This window comes from Armigeres subalbatus, chromosome 3 (assembly GCF_024139115.2).
Source record: "Armigeres subalbatus isolate Guangzhou_Male chromosome 3, GZ_Asu_2, whole genome shotgun sequence".
NCBI classification, from domain to species: domain Eukaryota; kingdom Metazoa; phylum Arthropoda; class Insecta; order Diptera; family Culicidae; genus Armigeres; species Armigeres subalbatus.
The window spans coordinates 296143477-296163470 of record NC_085141.1 but is presented as its reverse complement, the minus strand read 5'-3'; the positions used below and the strand labels follow the sequence as shown (position 1 = coordinate 296163470).

Below are 19994 nucleotides of genomic sequence, written 5' to 3'. Positions count from 1 at the left end.
AATAGAGATAGTAGATAACACGAAACGTGTCGTAGGCTTCGTGGTAGGCCGTGTACACGATAGCTTATGCAGCTATATGATACTCCATTTGGCGTAGGCTCACCAAGAGGAGGCAACTCACTATCTATCAAGTATCAAGCAAATAAATATGAAAAAAAAAACAATATACTCTTGAGGGTTACGAAAATACTCTAGGCAGGGTAGAAATATTTCACAGTCAATGCAGTGAAAAACATGGATCTCAGTATAATCTGCAGTCGCCTTCTTCGCCACCTTGGTGAGTGCGACTGAGTGCAGCCGAAAAATCATTTCCAACACCGACCATTCAATTTCGCATTCAGCCACTCACAAGTCGCTCTAACATGCTACTCAGTTCGCGCCTTACTGTATGACTGTGAGTGGCCCATTTAAACGCGTGGTGAATTTTTTCAATTTGCTGGGTGAATGTGTACATTTTGCTGTGGTAAATTTCATCTTCGCGGCGCAGTGGGTGATGTGAGTTCTGTTGTTTACTTTTCTGCCTCTCCGGGAATGTGAGGTTGATTTCAAAGCAGGAAGAAAATAAAAAAAAATGAAATAAAAAAACATCACCTTCATCCAGTGCTGCCGAATATTTACAACCCTGACTCTAGGCTTCATTTGAAATTATTTCATAAAAAGTAAAATTTTGATATTAATTAAAATCCAATATGTGAATACAAGAAGCAAAAATGTCTGTACCTAAGGACATCTTTCGATAATTATTGGTATGTACCTAGGTGAAATAAATAAACAGAACGTTTATGAATGTCTATCTGAGTGCATAGTGAGCTGTGATTGCGAAGGTAAATCGTGTGAAGTGTTTGTACTTAATATTTGGTGAATCATGAATTATAGGCAACTCATTGAAGTATTTAGAGCTCACGAGGGACGTCAGGTAGATCGCGTTGAAAAAGCTTTGGAATATATCTGCCAAAGCTTCGCTTCATTCACCAGCACCACTTGGAATGTTGGCTGAAGAAGCAGCTGAGTGTCAACACAAGCACTTAAAAAAAAGTCGGACTCATCATGCCAGGAAAGCCTCAAGAGAAGAAAATTTACATGACGTTTTCATTCGTGCTATGAACTCGTCGGATCCTTTGATAAGCTCCCTCAACTTAGGTAAGCGACTTCAAAATAAATCTAATCTGGAATATCCAGAAGATGTTCAAAGTTTTTTAGTGACTGAAACTTCTTGCAATACAACAGATTCGAGTACAGAAAAATATACCATAGCAGATATTTTAATCGATCTTGAAGAAATAAATGATGATTTTGTTGAGGATGTTCATGTACATAATGAATAAATAAATGTTGTTGCAGTATACTTATATATCTTGAAGCTTTTATTGCATGGAGTTCGTTTAGCTTTAATAGAGCTTTATATTGTATTCCCTTTACTTGTTTTACGGGTTAAGAGCCTGAACCAATCTGAAAAATCCTACAAAGACAACCTGTTACGTATGTAGATGCAATGGCCTGTATTTGACGGAGTCCTTGTGCAACTTAGAACATCTGTACAACTCAATTCACATAAAAACAGTATACAATTTTCTAGTTTGAACTCTACAGGTCTGCGCTGCAATAAAATACACATCTATAGACTGCTGTGTACATGAGACATTTGTAGATAAAAGGGATATATTCCATAGAGATCAAAGGTCTGTATTCCAGGGAGTTTGGAGACCTTAGAAGTAATAACGACCTGCAAAACAAGTATTTCACATCTTTTAGACAATAATCTACGATATAAGTGTGAAATATTGCAGAAATGAAATGAAAATATTTTCGGCCACCTACTTGTAAGGAGCCGCCCCATAGTGGACCGGTCGGTGGCAACGGTCGCGACCTAGACCCGTCCGCCACCCAGTTGCCATTGTCGGCAGGGACGATGTACGGGTCAGACAGGAGAGGGACATCGGTCCTCGATTCCGAGACCGACTGCCACAGCAATTGCTGGGCAGATGCACTGTAGTTCAGCTGTGTTACTTGCACGGCTTTTTCCTACTGGCCTCACCAAAGGGGCACGCGGGCCCGCCCATAGCATGGTGCCAGGATTGCCTCTTACTTTGGGCGGCGTGTTATAAGGCCCACCACGGTTTTATGGGACGGAAGACAGCCTAGCCATTAGCCCACTCGCCGTTTCGAGTCGGTGTCAACCGGCCCTACTAAGAGAGTAGAATGTCAGGCTGCCAGCCCTCGCCTCGTAATATTACATTGTACCATACTCATATCATTCGTAGGCTTCGTGGCCGTGCGGTTAGCGACGTCAATCGCCTAAGCGCAAGTGCTATGGAGTGTGGGTTTGATTCCCGCCGTGGTAAGGAGAAAACTTTTCGTGATCGAAAAATTCTCCACTGGGTCCACTGGGTGTTATGTGTCCTGTCCGTTGGCTCATGCTAGGTGTTAAGTGTTCAGTCTGTACGACCTCTGGTCGAAGACGGTGTTCCTGTCTTTTTAACGTGCATGTCAGAACCATAATTGAGGCCTCAATGCGCTCCCATGCTCCCTCGTTTGTAGCTCATTTAGCCGACTGGTCATGTCGACTAGTGTTGACAGACCATCGTTTCCAGTGGGTACCACGAGGAGGCGAACTATACTGCCTACCTGCGTAAGGTGCTTAAGTGAATGGAAATGCACACTATTGAGAAAAAAAAGTCAGAAAGGATGTGTATAAAACACGACCGCAAGGTAGACGTTAAATAACGTAGGGCCATTGTTGCTATTTCTAGCCATATTGGACTATCTGTTGGCTGTTTCGCTACGATAGCGTATGTGGCGGTTTTGCCGCTTAAATAAAATTTCACTTGGCTGCCACAGACGCCATCCATGCGAATAAATTTTTGCCGCATCTCAAACGGCCCCTTTTCAGGGCCAAGGTTACAGAGGAAGATTTAAACATACAAACTACACTGTCTGGTTTCATCGCTGAAGAGAGGAACATTCGGAGTCCGGTCGCAGTAACAAAAGCAACCGGCCCTTTATCAGGGCCACAGTTAATTGAAAGTTTTCCATTGTTACTGCTCTGTCCGGCGGCAGCAGCAGCTATCTCAGATCCGATTTTCGGATCGGAATCTTCAGCATCGGCACCGAATCATCGAGTACTTGGGCGGATAACCAGTGTCATTATGACCCCCGGCTACGATAGTTATTAGTGTTCAAAACCTTACATGATTTCGTGACGGTCGTGGATTTTGGATTCTGATTTGACAACCAGTATCCTCGGGTGAGACGTTGTCCAACATCAACACGGGTTTTAATTCACAAAAGTACGTATTTTCGTGGGCATTTGGTTTTTCTGAGCTGTGTGTGTGTGTGTGTGTGTGTGTCATCCTCTATCCCTCACCCAACTGGGGGTGTTGGTCAAGTAGTACTACGAATAACTTGATCATATCTCATGCTCCATAATGGTGCCCTTTATGTTACGAAGACTAGTACTAAAAAAGGATTTACCCCTGAAGCAAGAAGTTTCTTCAGGAAGTGTAGGGAACGGGATGTACTAGTTATTCATAACAGGTACAGCAAAACTTCACAAGGACGCCCTTATTCGTACTAACTACTCAGGGAATAGAAGGTCGAGAAGAGCCACCGTTGCTAACTAAAGCGTGAACCGGATACCTGGGACTCCCACAATATCCGCGGCGATAGTAACAAACGATGCCCTGTACGTATTTAGTATTCAATCTTCAATTTTTAAATATAGGAAATGAAAGAAAGAAAGAAAAGAATTGGAACGTGCTCACCAGTTTATCCATTATCAAAATAGCTCCAGATTGAACAGGACGCATCAGGAATATCCAAGACGATGACATGATAACAATGCGTATAGCAATTCTCATCCCTCTTTCCTTCTATCGGAAGTGGGCTCATATAACCAACTGTGGCCGATTCGACAGCTTCAAACGTTCGATTGGAGTTCGTAGCTACAGAAGTTTCTGTAGCCGTTGTGGCTTCCGCAGTCAAATCGGTTCAGTTTAGGTCAGCTCCAGCTTTAAAACTTTGGTAAACATTAAACATCATCTACAAGTAAATGAAAATTAGGGCTTATCAGTGATTTTAATTAACAATCAGACAACGAGACAACATATATGATGAAGAATAACTAGAGCATACCGTGATTTGTTTGGAATGATGAAAATGAATTCATGATTTTGGAGTCATGAAAATAAATACATAAATAAAATGAATGTAAAGAAATGTAAAGAAAATATTTAATGTAAATATATACAAAATAGATGAGAATTAAATTTGTATGAGAAATGAAATGAGAAACGTGAATAATACAGTAATATCCCGATTTTATCACCCCCTGGTGAATTTAGGGGTGATAAAATTGAAAATGTGATAAAATCGAGAAAAAAAATATTTCAGTTTTTAATTCATTTTACAAACATGAATCCGTTTATGTATTGGAAAGACAAAATGCGTATATGGTTCCAGTAATTTGTTTTCGAAAAGGCTCACAAAATCCTGGACATGCTCTCAGAGATGATTCGCAATTAATCACAGGCGGTGAAAGTTATTTCATGAAATTCATTATTGTTTGTATTATTTACGGTATTGTATTATTTACAAAAATAAAAAGAACGACGGAAATTTTCTTTTTTTTGTGGTTTTAAAATCGGGTCGAAAACGTGATAAAATCGTGTCAACACTATATTACGAATGAAATGTACATAAGCTAAAATTTTAGTATAATCAATAAAAATATTGCCGCCAAGATCATGATTTGTATAGCAAGTTCTACGTGCTTCCAACGATCGAGGCTCCACCTTTGATACCGCCAGCCTATATATTATGAATATATTTCTATGAAATATGATAAGGGATAAATATAATGTATGCAGGTCTAATAAAACTTGAAAACAAAAAAGTATACTGGTTATATAATGCAAATAATGTGATCAAAACCCTTGCGAGCAAAGGCATAGGATTTCCAATTCAGAGGTGAAGAGTTTGATTGTTGGTCCGATCCAGAATTTTAGTTCATGGATAACAAAATTAATTTGATGTAACTAATAATATAATAATGATTGGAATGATGATAAATACAGCAGCAGAGAGAAAAAAAAATCAGCTGAAAATATAAAATATAATGAATATAGTACATCCTCTTCTGCCGTCTTATTTCCTAATACAGAGAAACCTGATGGTATAATTCAAACTTCTACCATTGAGTATGAAAGGATGTGAAAGAAACCGATCAGAACAATCAGGATCGTCATTGAGTTGAAGAACATGGGAGAAGGTATAATTAATATTAGAAACGAAATGCACAAAGAAATGAATGAATAAAAATAATGACTATAATGATGTTGATTTCAATAAATTAAATGAATGGTATTAATGAATATGAGCCCTATAATAAACTAATAACTAATAAAATCCCGACATAGGTCTAATTTCCGACACAAGGTTAAGCACTAATGATAGTTATGTTACAAAAACTCGATAATTTACGAAGTTCTCGGCAAAATGTATGTGAACTATTATAGAAAAATTACAAAATCTTTTGAAACAGTCATTCAGCTACATCCCATGGAAGAAATATTATGGATGGCAATACCTACAAGGAGAAATCATAAATCTTCAATACTGAAACTACATATTACTATCCTATAGGATATTGGTCATTGATTAACACCAGCGCTCGCCAGACTATGTTCCAAATAGACCTACACGGACACCCATCATCCAATGCGATTTTTTGATATTTTCACAAACCACTGAGAAGATCAATTTACATGACAGCTGAATCTCTCGCTTTATGTGATTCTTTCAGCGTCTTTTCATTCTTGTCCAAAGTGATAAATGGCTAGAAATCAATTAGACATTTTCTCAGTGTCCGAAATTTAACGTGGACAGGCTTTATTACATTTATAAAGATGGAATTCGTTTCTAAACCGATTTATGCCATGATAAACAGACCAAGTAAATAGCATTTCGACATCGCGGTGCACAAATATGCATAGACTGCTGTATAATATAAATGGAGACTTTTATCGAAAGAATATTTGATGAAAAACCACTTACCAAACCATTGTTACTTACTTACTGAATAACGACAACCCACCAGACATGGGCCGAATAACCACTGAGCCCCGACCAAATCGGCTATGGTAGTTGTGCTCACATCCGTCTTCACTTCCTGATGAATTACTTACTGGGTAGATTCTCAACGTTACACATATTGTCCGACTCGAGTGGATATACTGACGTGGACGATTCGCATCATCATTTGGTCCAACTTCTGACAGACTCCTATCAGCTTCGGCCGCTGCCCAGGAACAACGGCGATGGAGCCCTCCGAGTTAAACCGCTAGCTGGTTTGGTGTTTTTGTGGCTACATCCGTAAGGTGTTCTGCAACCGGTGCTTTTCCGAAGAGGAAACGGAGGCCTTCAGATGTGGTGCCATCGCGGTACTTATGTTTCGAGATCCGACCTTTTGGTACCAGGTCCTCCTTCGGATGGTACCGGGAATGTTCCATGATTCTTCACACTAGTACTGGACATCTTCCATGGATTAGATCTTTCATAAAATCGGCATTTGGTTTTTCTGCTCGGCAAATTTAAATTTCGGCTTCTCACATTTAACATGAAGTTTGATTTTCATAAAATGGATCTTGTAAGAAGACCAAATGACCCTTTCGGCCAAACAACCCTTTCGGCGAAATAACCCTAAACAATTTCTCGCTAATAAACATTGTTTTATAAAGTTTTTCTTTGAACAGAGAAACATCGAAATTTTGTATGTAAAAATGTAATGCGGTTAAAACGAACATCGCTTGTAAAAGCCTTTTGAAACATTTAATTTTCAGTTTTTAAACTCCAGCGCCGTAAATATAACCAATTAATGTTACGATAGCCTTTTGCAAGACTTGGTATATCTTTTGAAAAGCTCTTAATTATTAAAATAATCAAAAGAAGAAAAAAGTTTTGGAATATCAGTTATGATTTGTTTCTTGTACTTCTGCTCCACAATTGCACAACTTTTATCATAAACCAAAAAACCAAACCAAAAATATTGCTTTTCACCCCCACAACAACTTTGTGAAGGTACTCCCACAGATAACAGATATTTAGGCTAGAACAAATTTTATTGAAAACCCTGTGTAAATTTTTGAAATGATATACGTTGGCCCACTACTGCCATCTACTCAACTGATTGCGGCAGTACACACGGACGCAGCTGGTTATCAACCGTCGAACGCAGCCAATGCATTTGACAGCCGCATTTGGGCTGCGTTTTCAATAACAATGATCCTTGCGCCATCTCCAATCGAATGCCAAACGCGGTCCCAATTTAAAATACATTTGAATTAACGGTTGCGGATATTTACACACGTATCGGACCAATATCTGTTATCTGTGTTATGATCTTGAAAAACGGTCATGGTTGCGAAGAATTTAGCTTAGCTTAGCTTAGACTGACTGTACATATCAATGGTTGCTACTCCGTGATTGATCAGAACTGGTGCAAATGGCACTACGATCCAAGTGAATAGTGGTTGAGATTTACCAACTATTCTCGAAGTGCACGTTTCAGCAGCTCGAAAATGTTGATCAATAACGGCGCCGGCCAAGTCTATACAGTCAGTTGGGAAAGGGAGGGAATGTGAGTGTGTGGTAATTGTTGCTACTAGAGACCGAGAATACCTCTGCATCTCCACAATTACCACGGGAAGGAAGTAGTGTTAGTTGGGTGGGGTAATCAGTAACATAGATCGGGATTCACCATGGAAAGTGATGTGACCTATGCAACCTACACAGCAGTATTAGCATTTCCTTAACTTGTTCAATTGTTCATTCTTCGCGAGAATAAACAATCAATCGCTCAAAGTGAGCGATTGTTCATTTGAACTTCGGATTAGGCGCCCGCGTCATCATTTTTAACGTAAGAAAAATAAAAAAGAAACGGGATTAAGATTGAAAATAATTGATAATAATCGGAAAGCTAATGTCATTCAGCAACCCTTATTTTATCTCTATTTGAGGTTAAATAAGAATGTAAATTTACGTTCATTTTACATGCCGTTTATTTTGCATTACTTTCGCGCGCGTGTGTGTGTCGCTTGCCGTGACCAGTATACCGTAATCAGGATCTCACTGGTATTAATCCTGATGTGCCGGTTGGCACTCGTGTTGGGCTTGTGCGCTTTGAGCGGCACACGGTCGCTTCCCAGTCTACATAAAATCGCACATGGTGCAATACAGGATGCTAAATTGGAGACGATATATAAATGTGGAGAAGTACTCCTATTGCCTGCACTTCAGCATCCTACACGACACCATATACGTTCATGTGTTGACTGGGTTTGATAGGGCCTGCTTATAGACACATGCAGCTTTTTGTAGAGGTTTAACAGAGCCCACTGTCAAACCCCACCACATCCTAGGCAGGCCCCCTAACTCGCAGTGGCCATGGGGAGGGGTTGTCAAGCCCTTGGACATAGTCCCTGCTGCCCCAAAGGTCATGGTTACGAAGAAATTAGTGAAACAAAGTAGAGGAAAAGGTGGTAAAATGAACAGTTTATTATATTCAGCTTTAAACACTATTTAGACGTATGTTAATCATGCACAAGTTTTCCTCGAAATACAATAAGGTACCTGAGCTAATTTTTGGGTTTTGAGACCAAACGAATAGCTATTACTATCCAAAATATCAAATCAATTTTCCGTAAGCCTCAATTCTTAATAAATTCATAATAGGGACACGGCAGGTATTTCCGTCCATCGTCATAGGGGCTAAAACCATCGAAAGCAACATCCATTCGCTAGAGCTCCACTATAGCAGAACGTATCTCCTGAGCTTAAGATTTGATACGAATGAGTTAGTCAAAAAAGTGTCTCCTCTATTGGTTTTCGAGACTATGACGAAAAGACGAAAATACCTGCCTTAACCCTATCAATGGTTCAAGCTACCGCGGCAAATAGGAGTACGTGATCATAACATGGCGGCGACTGGTAACGTGTGTACTGTATTTTAGCGAAAACCTCTGCACGCTACCTTTGTTTGTTTATTTTCAATATATTGCTCTCAAATTGTTGTAATTGCACATTCAAAAATCGTAGAACTCAATTGAACATTTGATTACATTTTTTACTCATTTTATTGGCTAATGACCTATTAAATGCATTCATCTCTTAGACTAGACGTTCCGTGTTTGATTAATATTATCATCCTTATTCGCTATGATACATTTTAGTTTTCATTAATTAATACATATCAATTAAGTTGTGACGTTATGTGACGTTGAATGTGACGCAATATTAGAAATTTTATAAAATATAGTTGAATAAACATATATTTAGTGCAAATATCGTCAAAAGAATTCAGAATAAATGCGTCACGGGAATCCCCGCGAATGAATTTCAATACAGATTAGTGTTCAACGCTTCGAATAGATCATCAGTAACGGGAATATTTTGTAAAAAAAAACATCTCTTGCACCCCCACATGCACTGACGAGTGTGATATCTCTTTCGTTTTCATTCCGTTAAGGATGATCGCATTCAAACAAACCGTTAACGAGCATGTCAATTGGAAAGATACACAACAGCACTAAATACTATTTTAAACCTCTATGTCGGAAGTCAGTAACAGTTGAGCTTGTAGTTGACCGAAGCTCCCGGATTCCACTGATCGCAAACTATGAAGAATCTAGTTTACTCTAATCATTACGGTCAACATTTTGCAAACGCCTTCGCGTTTGGATGCTTTCTTTTTTGGAGAAGCTGACACACTTTTTTCTGCGATATAAAAGATAAATAATTGCAGATTTCAATTTTAGTTTGATTATCATCATGACTCGGATACCACTACTTTGCTATGCGCTAGCTGTTTTAGTATACTGCGTGAGTTTGTCGTTCATAGAATTTTTATTTTTTTTATGTTGATCGATTTATAAAGATTCCAGCCATCAATGCTGATAATGCAGAATTTGTTGCTGGAGTCCTCCGAGATGCTGGTACTTCTTCGTACGTGGCACAACCTTGCGATGGAACACAGCTCACCACCTGCCAGTCCTGCAATACGATCGAGCTTTGTTTGGGTGGCATCTTTGATAGCTTGAATCTGACTCGAACGTGCCCATCAACGGCTCCATACTGTGCTCTGACGAGCACCGGAGCCACCTGTCAGTCGTCCCCGGATTCACAGTGTTCCGTTAATGCTGAGTTTGCATTTGCTTGTACCGGCACCGGTTTCTTCCCGGACCCCGATTCATGTCAAACCTACCATTACTGCGAGCAGAAAAATCAAATCGGAGATACCTACGACTGCCCCGATGGATATCGCTACAATACTCAACGGAACTTGTGCCAACGATATGGTTCGCGGCGTTGCCAAGCCGTGCAGTGCGATCCCCTTAGTCAGAATGTGTTCGTGCCGTATCTGTTCGACGATGAGTATTACGTTTACTGTCAGTACGACTACAGCACTGCAACGCCCACGTACAAGAAGGCGTACATGCTCTCCTGCGGCAAAGGGTCCAAGTTCGTCGTCAAAAGCCAGGTTTGCCAGTTCCAGTGCCGAAGGGTTGGGTTTTTCGTAAACACGGCCAATCCTAACCAATATTTCTCGTGCTATCGCAGTGGATTCCGGTGGGTAGCAGAAGTGCGTACTTGTTCGAAATATTACTACATTTTTGACGAAACGCTCAATCGGTGCAAAGAGGATCCCGATGCGGTAACAACGACGACGAGTACCACCACAGAAATGGTCACTGAAATAGTGACCACCACCGCAGAAACTACTTCAGAAGTAGTAACTACCACTCAGCCAAGTCCTACAGAAGCAGTAACTACCACTCAGCCAAGTCCTACAGAAGTAATAACTACCACTCAGCCAAGTCCTACAGATGTAGTAACTACTACTCAGCCAAGTCCTACAGAAATAGTAACTGCCACTGAGCCAAGTCCTACAGAAGTAGTAACTGCCACTGAGCCAATTACTACTGAAGATTCAGTCACTACTATTGAACCAACGGTTACCGATGCTGATACCGAGGCACCAGAAGCCGCTGTGAGGCTCTCGGATACGTTCTCGGTGAAGAGAGGATGCTTAGGCTTTTTAAGAGATCTTTTGCGAAATAGTAACTATGTGAAGTAAACAATAGTTTGTGTGTAAATGTGCCCAAAAATTGTGTTCTAGCTGAGTTTGATTCTAAGATTTTGTGTATTTTATTTGCTTGTACATAAGTAGCATATCCAAACAATTACTTATTTATTGACTATTTATTTTATTGATAAACAAATAAACTGTTTTCAAATTATTTAGAAATTCTTCAAATCAGATGTTTTTTTTACGTAAGACAACGTCTGTCTTTCCTATCTAATCTTCCGCTCGTTTTTAGTCGCAATGAAAAAAAGCGCCAGATAGTCGCCTAAGAAAAACATACCTCCAGCAAAAAAAAAGCTACTTCGATATTTTTAAAATTTGGTCGTGGTGCATTCCGGTGGTGAATGCTTGGATAGCACGTGCTATTTGTACTGCGGAGAAATTTTTCACATCTATGAGAGCTTTGGAAAATGATCACGAAAGTTGTATGTTAATATGAATGGCACAATATGTTAATCAATCGCAGCAACCTACAACTCTGATCGACTTGTTGATAAGTCATAACACAATTTAGTGAAAAACATCAACGGAATTAATTTAAAACAGGTATTGTGCACCAAACTTCCATAAATGTTTCTGCTCTTTACACCAATAGTTGCGGTAGTGTTCCAATCAGTATTGGTAGAATCATACTCAAATTTCAATCAGAGAGGCTTCATGCACGAGCTAACTCGCTTGCGATTCTGCAGAGAGAGCATCGCGCTTGAGTTTCTCGGACAGCATCGCAACGCTTCGTTCACTAGCCGAAAATTGATATCGCTCTAAAAAGTGTCAAAACGCAATCGAGGCGTATGTTTTGTTTCCATATGGATTTACTACTCATTGTTTTAAGTGAAAAAAGTTAATTCAATGCATTTAAAAATGAAGAGCCCATAAAAATCATGCAATGATGCAAATCGCGATTCGAATCATGAGCGATTCTCCCGGTCATTATTCTGTTGGGATTTGACTCACGCATGATTTGAATCGCCGATGAGATGACATTGGTTCATTGGTACATTGGTTCCAATAGTTGGGAGTTCCATTTAAAAACAATGGTGTTCGCAACTATAGGAACACAAATTAGCAAATGTCGCAACTATTGGAATAGTGTACCAATAATTGGAGAATTATTTTTAGGGCACAAATCCTGATTCTACAGCATTGAAAGTATACTCCTGGTAGAAAAGAGATAAAGTGCTTTCAGATTAATTGCTCAGGTAAGTGGTGATGATTTTACATTGGCTTTGAGCACTTAAATAGTGTAGTAAGCCCATTGAGATGGAAATAAAGAAATATCACTTGTTTGCTCTACATTACCTTCCTTAGAGCAAGAATAACGGGGGCGAGTATAAGTCGTTTGGCAACACAGTATCATCGACACTTTACCGGTCACTAAACGCGCTGCTATGGGGGAAGGAGGGGCAATATGCCCTAGCTAAGCAAAGACTGCTTTAACTTCTTAGCTGTAACGATTTTCATGGGAAATTTTTACTTCATGCAACAGTTAAACAATATAGCTAGCTGATGCCATTCAAAAATTGTTGAAAATCTTATTCTTATTGATAATATTCACATTTAAAAAAAGCATTCAGCGAATCAGCATTCTAGTATGGATACTGCGTGGAGAGTCCACTGGAGACGCGTACTACATTGTAGGCGTTTTGCTTGCTTTTGGCGTTTTGCCTCACCAAAATATTTGATGTTTCAACAAAATATGGAAAATTTCGGTTTTTCCAACCTTACTAGCTTTTCTTATGACACTTTTTTTGCCTGATCTACATAATTTTAGGCTTCTGAATATGCTTACCCCGTAACGTACCGACAGGGTACCCGGGTATCCACGTTTTGGTATGACCATAACTTCGTCAGATTTCAGCCGATTTGTCCGATTCCGTTTGATATTGATTCAGAAATTCAGAAATGCCACATAGAACCGATTCGGATTACCTGGTTAGCGAAATGGTTATCAAAATTCTTGGAATTATTCCGGAAACATGTGTTTTATGTAGTTGAGACCATAGGATGTATAACAACAGGACCGGTCATTCTGGAAAAGGTTCCCATGGGCCCTATAGTGACCACAAATTCATTTAGAAGAAACCCTGGCAATATGGGTATCAAAATTTTTTGAATTGTTTCGGAAACATGTATTCCATGTAGTTGAGATCATAGGATGTATATCAACAGGACCGGTCATTCTGGAACAGGTTCCCGGAGGGTCTCAAACTCATTCTGAAGAAATCCTGACAATTCGGGAATCAACATTCTTGTAATTGTTTCGAAAGCATGTTTTCCAAGTTGTTGAGACCGTATGATGGATGACAACCGGAACGGAACAGGTTTCCGTGGGGCCTAAAGTGGCCACAAACTTATTTAGAAGAGACCCTGGCATCAAAATTCTTGGCATTGTTTTGGAACGAACATTAGGCCGAATTAGGTCGATAACAATTTATTATTATTTATTCAGACTAAGGCCGAAGTGGCCTGTGCAGTATATAAGAGTCTTCTCCATTCGGCTCGGTCCATGGCTACACGTCGCAAGTAATCTTCCACCTGATCGATCCACCTTGCCCGCTGCGCGCCTCGCCTTCTTGTGCCCGTCAGATCGTTGTCGAGAACCATTTTCACCGGGTTACTGTCCACGAGCATCGTCCAGGTCTCATGTCCATAGAGGACTACCGGTCTAATGAGCGTCTTCTCTTGAACCTCTTCCTATCATGTACTTTGTCTTCGACGTATTAATGACTAGTCCGATCCGCTTGGCTTCCCTCTTCAGTCTGATGTAGGCTTCCGCCATCTTCTCAAAGTTACGTGCCATAATATCTATGTCGTCGGCGAAGCCAAATAGCTGGACGGACTTATTGAAAATTGTACCACTCGTGTTAATCGCTGCTCTTCGTATTACCCCTTCCAAAACGATGTTGAATAGCAGACACGAAAGACCATCACCTTGCCGTAACCCTCTGCGCGTTTCGAAGGGACTCGAGAATGCCCCTGAAACTCGAACTACGCACATCACCCGATCCATCGTCGCTTTGATCAACCGTGTCAGTTTATCCGGAAATCCGTTTTCGTGCATTACCTGCCATAGCTGGTCCCGATCGATTGTATCATATGCGGCTTTAAAGTCGATGAATAGATGATGTGTGGGCACGTTGTATTCACGACATTTCTGCAGTATTTGGTGAATGGCGAACACGTGGTCTGTGGTAGAGCGTTCGCCCATAAAACCCGACTGGTACTGCCCCACGAACTCCCTTGCAATTGGTGCTAGTCGACGCCATAAAATTTGGGAGAGTATCTTGTAGGCGGCATTCAGCAATGTGATTGCGCGGTAGATGCTACAATCCAGCTATTCGCCCTTTTTGCAGATGGGACACACGACACCTTCCATCCACACCTGCGGCAAAACTTCCTCCTTTCAAATCTTGGTAATGACCCAGTGCAGCGCTCTAGCCAGTGCCTCACCACCGTGTTTAAATAGCTCTCCTGGCGGTTGGTCAACCCCAGGGGCTTTGTTGTTTTTCAGCCGGCCAATCTCCTCCTGGATTTTCTGAAGATTCGGAGCCGGTAGAATTATGTCCTGCGCGCGTTCCCCCAGGTCCATCACCATACCGCCATCTTCGTCTGCCACATCGCCATTCAGGTGTTCTTCGTAGTGCTGCCGCCACCTTTGAATCACCTCACGCTCGTTCGTAAGAAGGTTCCCGTTTATGTCCTCACACATATCAGGCTGTGGCACGTGGCCCTTGCGTGAAGGGTTTAACTTCTCATAGAACTTTCGTGTGTTATTAGCGCGGTACAGTTGCTCCGTCTCTTCACGGTCTCGATCTTCCTGCTGGCGCTTTTTTCTCCGGAAAATCGAGTCTATTCCTCGCCCGTTTATATCGTGCCTCGTTCGCCCTCGTGCGGTGCAATCTCGCCCATGCTACATTCTTCACTTCTACTAACTGTTCACATTCGCCGTCATACCAATCGTTTCTCTGATCCGGGGGCACCGTGCCTAATGCAGCGGTTGCAGTGCTACCAATGGCGGATCGAATATCTCTCCAGCCATCTTCAAGAGACGCTGCGCCTAGCTGCTCTTCCGTTAGGAGTGCCACTTCCAGCTGCTGCGCGTATTCTTGGGCTAGTCTACCGTCTTGTAGCCGCCCAATGTTAAGCCGCGGCGTCCGACTTCGACGCGTGTTGTACACCGTCGAGAGTTTTGAGCGCAGGCATACTGCAACGAGGTAGTGGTCGGATTCAATATTCGCACTGCGGTAAGTGCGGACATTCGTGATGTCGGAGAAGAATTTACCGTCGATTAGAACGTGATCGATTTGGTTTTCCGTTTCTTGGTTGGGTGATCTCCATGTGGCCTTGTGGATATTTTTGCGGGGAAAGAAGGTGCTTCGGACTACCATTCCGCGGGAGGCTGCGAAGTTTATGCATCGTTGGCCGTTGTCATTCGATACGGTGCAGACTGACCGGTCTATACATTTCCTCCCTTCCTACCTGTGCGTTCATGTCACCGATGACGATTTTAACGTCCCGCAGTGGGCATCCATCGTATGTCTGCTCCAGCTTTGCGTAGAACGCTTCTTTCTCGTCGTCGGGTCTCCCTTCGTGTGGGCAGTGCACGTTGATGATGCTATAGTTGAAGAAACGGCCTTTAATCCTCAGCTTGCACATCCTTGCGTTGATTGGCTGCCATCCAATCACGCGTTGGCGCATCTTACCCCGCACTATGAAGCCGGTTCCCAGCTCGTTGGTGGTGCCACAGCTTTGGTAGAAAGTAGCCGCTCGATGCCCGCTTTTCCACACTTTCTGTCCTGTCCAGTAAATCTCCTGTAGGGCCACGACGTCGAAGTTGCGAATTCTTCGTAGATCATCCTGTCGCAACCTGCGAAACCTAGCGACTTGCAGTTCCATGTTTCAAGCTTCCAATCGTGATCCTGTATTCGTCGCCTAGGTCTTTGCCGATTATATCGAGTCGCATTATCTCTTAAATTGTTCGTAATGATTGATTTTCCAGGCGGCTTATTGGGCCTGCGCAAACCTCCTGTCTCGTCGGAGGGCCGTCGTGTCAGGGCTGTTTAGCGTCCCCCCTTACACCAGGACTTGGGCTTGCGCGCTTTGAGCGGCACACGGTCGCTTTGGTGGGGCCTACTTGCGGATACATGCAGTTTTTTTATAGAGGTTTAACAGGGCCCACTGTCAAACCCCACCACATCCTAGGCAATCGTCAAGCCCTTGGACATAGTTCCTGCTGCCCGCAATAAGGTCGATAACAAAAGAGGAGTGAATAGTGAGAAGTGGAAAGTAAATAGTGGAAACAGAAAAGTGAAAAGTGAAATGAAAGAAATGAGAAGGCAAAAGTGAAAAGTGACACAGTGTTGACCCGTTCTGTCACTCCCTGATTTTGTCTACCTCCGATTTTATCACATTTTCGACCCGATTTTTTCACGTCCCACTTTTGTCACGTTTTTTGCCTTTCTCTACAACAAAGTTGTACCGAAAGGCTATCATTTCACTCCGAAAACGAGCTTTTTATAGAAGCCTCGGAGACCTAAAGTGTTATATACCAATCGACTCAGCTCGAAGAGCTGAACAAATGTCCGTCTGTCCGTGTGTATGTATGTGTGTGTATGTGTGTGCACAAAATCTAAGAAAAACATTAGACAACTTTTCATAGAGTAATCCTTAACCGATTTTCTCGCAACAAGTTTAATTCGACAGGGGGCAAAGCCTAGTTGATCACTATTAAATTGTATATCGATCGACGGTTGCGTTTGAAAGTTATAAAGAAAGTGGTACATCGAACCATATTAACGCCATATAAGGTTGGTGCCTTGGCTAGATGCGAGGAAGGCAGTATCACCACTCGGTGAATTAAGTTGGGTTTTTACCAATTTTGTCACCCCAAAAAATCTATGTTGCCAGGGTCCCCAGTTATCCTTGTAGAATTACCAATCCGCAGATGCCATGTTCGATTCTCGATCTAAGATGCCTTTGATTGGGAAACGTGCTTAACTGGGCATAGTGTAGGTCAAGTTCCAGTTGTCATGTAAAACCATTGAAAAAAAGCAGGGATTTCTTCTAAATGAGGAGTCCCATTGGACCCTACGGAAACCTGTTTGAGAATGACCGGTCCGTTGTCAAACCATTCTATGGCCTAATACCTCAAAAGATCATGCTTCCGAAACAATTTCATGAATCTTGATACCCAGGATTTCGTCAGAATTAATTTGTGGCCACTTTAGGCCTCACGGGAACCTTTTCCAGGATGACCAGTTCGTTGTCAAACCACCCTTTGGGTCAATTACTCTTCAGATCGTGCTTCCGAAACAATTTCATGAATTTTGATACCCATATTGCCACGGTTTCGTCAAAATGAGTATGTGGCCATTTGAGACCATCGTGTTAGCCTCATCATGATAATGAATGCAACTTGGCTTAGAAACATCGCAGTTAATGACTTCTATGGAAGTTGTTGCAGTTGCAGTTGTTGCGAGGCGATGTACTGCCAATGAGAGGAAGAAGAAGATGAAGAAGCTCTACATTACACAATGTGTCTATCTGTATCATAAACCTTTGAACTTTTTAGTTGGTTTGTCATTAACTGTCTTTCTGTTCCTAACCAATATTTTTTTCAAATCTCGTTGCGCAATTCTCGACCAACACACTCGGCCGATACGATTGACCGAATTCTATATTCTCGTTCAGAAACCTCAATAATATTTAAAACTATCGCCAATGTCTAACTTACGTATGGAACACGTCGGAGTGGCTCTTAGTCTTGCAATATCAAAAATCGAAAAAGAAGGCTACCCGTATTAAGCCTCTGCCATATATATTAAACAATCATTATTCATCGTCATTCTTGACGGCTTATTGGAGGGAGTCCACAAACTAGTTACTGATTTCAAACAGAAATTCAAGAGTATCATTGAAAAATCAGACTGCTTATTTAATTATTAGATTGAACTATTCGATTTATTGCTAATTCTTGATTTTCATTTTACCTAAGAGTTCTGCCTTCTGACGCATACCGTCATCGATGGTTCAGCTGGTGGTTCAGCAGTTGTTGTCGTAGTCGTAGTCGTCGTCGTCGTCGTCGTCGTGGATGTATCCCCGGATGTAGTCACGCATCGTCGTTCCTCTTCGCTGAACACTTGGCTCTCCCGACAAGTGTTCGATCGGTACTGCAATCGGACACCCACGCGGTAGCATTGGTAGTACTGCTGTGGATTTGCGGTGTTCACAAAGTATCCTACTCGAGGGCACCGGAACTCACACGTTGCTGAATTTTCGTTGAACGTAGAGCCCTTTCCGCACGAAAAAGTTAAAATTCCCTTGAGGGTCGCCGTTGCAGTAGTGTGGTCGTACTGGCAGAAAGCATAGTACGATTGATCGCCTGGAAAGGGAACGAAAATCTTGCCATCGGTTGGGTTGCACGTTACACTTCTGGTGCAGGGTAGCAGCGTCCTCTGGCAGTAGTTGCTTTGGGTGTTATATTTGTATCCATCCGGGCAATCGTAGCTATCCGCTACGACACCTTGCTCTTCGCAGTAGTGATAGACTTGACACGAATACGGATCCGGAAAGAAGCCGGTCCCGGTACAGACAAAGGCGTTGCTGTTGGTTACGCTATCCGTGCAATGTTCGTCCGGTTGAACGCCACAACTGGCCCCGTTGGTTGTGTCCGTTCTGCAATAAGGAGTGGCCGTTGGGCAACGCGTTGTGGGATTCAAAGTGTCGATGGTGCTGCTGATGCACACCTTGATGGTGTCACATGATTCGCAAACTGTTAACTGTTTCCCGTCGCACTGTTGTGGGAAGAAGTCCTCATCGGACTGTCGAAGAATTCCCGGCAGAAATCTGCGCAGTTTTGCATGTGATGCTGGAAACTTTAAAACAATTGTTAGAATATTTTATTGGTTGTGCACAAGAAAACTAACCACTAGAAGAAGGGCTGATATGGCGAGTAACAACGATATGGATCGCTTCATGATTGACAATAAACTACCGCCCAGCGTATGAAGAAATGGGAATTTATATAGCTGGATTGTTAACCACTAGTTTAGCTGTTTGTTCTTTCCAACATGAAAGATGCAAATCCGTCTAGATATGACTGCCAGAAATGCTTTCTGATGGTAAACTAAATAGTGCGAAAAACAGCAATGCATTAATTACTGGGGCGGAGTCACTGTATGGTTGTCTATTCACATTAGAACGCTTTATTTACATGGAGCAATGACCCGTCAAATTTGCAAGCCAGTTTTTTTGCTGGTTTTGATCAACCATTGGTGTTTATAGGGGGTGATGAGAATGGTTTTCCACAAGAGCTACTAAAGGACATGCGTAAAGTTAAAAAAAAAATAAGGTGACTTACCCTAAAAAAAATATAAAAGTTACACTAAATTAATGATTTCGTGTGTGTTACTTCTACGTGAAGTTAAACGATTTACAATGATATGGAAATGCTAATATCATCTTCCAAACTTGGACGTACATGTTCATGATAGCATTAGAGGCGAAAGTATAGAATTGATAGTTCCGTTAGGATACGGCAGGCATGGAGAATGTTTTTATAGAAGTCGATTTGAAAGCGAGCGGAGGGCAATATTTGTGATGGCACATATCGCACGACCTTCCTTCTGCCAAGCTCCCGTATGAAGGGGGAGGGAAGAATATCAGTGTGGAAGCTGATATATCTCCACTGGTAGAAAGATCAGGAAGACGAAATTAGTTATCTGATACATTCATGTAGACTCAGATGGATTAAATAAATAAACAATCTATAGAAGTTCTATATAATAAAAATGAAATGGTTTCTGTGTCCGTATCCGCATAACTCTGAAACGGCTGGATGGATTTTTTTTCATTTCTA

At 41.7% G+C, this 19994-nt stretch overlaps 2 protein-coding genes across 2 annotated transcripts; one reads left to right on the top strand and one right to left on the bottom strand.

The window, feature by feature from the left end:
- Positions 1-9822: 9822 nt before the first annotated feature.
- LOC134222574 (uncharacterized) lies at positions 9823-11128 on the top strand. The gene is made up of 2 exons (XM_062701735.1): positions 9823-9873; positions 9929-11128. Exons 1-2 carry the CDS (start codon positions 9823-9825, stop codon positions 11126-11128), a joined length of 1251 nt encoding a protein of 416 aa, XP_062557719.1.
- Positions 11129-18126: 6998 nt separating this feature from the next.
- LOC134222573 (uncharacterized) lies at positions 18127-19129 on the bottom strand. Its single transcript, XM_062701734.1, has 2 exons — positions 19063-19129; positions 18127-19011 (listed from the first exon to the last, which is right to left on the bottom strand). Exons 1-2 carry the CDS (start codon positions 19111-19113, stop codon positions 18127-18129), a joined length of 936 nt encoding a protein of 311 aa, XP_062557718.1. The 5' UTR covers positions 19114-19129.
- Positions 19130-19994: the final 865 nt, after the last annotated feature.

Excerpts from the sequence above, each read along its gene's own strand:
- LOC134222574 (XM_062701735.1), top strand. The coding sequence starts at position 9,823 with ATGACTCGGATACCACTACTTTGCTATGCGCTAGCTGTTTTAGTATAC. Across the intron at positions 9,874-9,928 it reads TAGCTGTTTTAGTATACTGC|ATTCCAGCCATCAATGCTGA; the intron begins GTGAGTTTGTCG and ends CGATTTATAAAG.
- LOC134222573 (XM_062701734.1), bottom strand. The coding sequence starts at position 19,113 with ATGAAGCGATCCATATCGTTGTTACTCGCCATATCAGCCCTTCTTCTA. Across the intron at positions 19,012-19,062 it reads TATCAGCCCTTCTTCTAGTG|TTTCCAGCATCACATGCAAA; the intron begins GTTAGTTTTCTT and ends ATTGTTTTAAAG.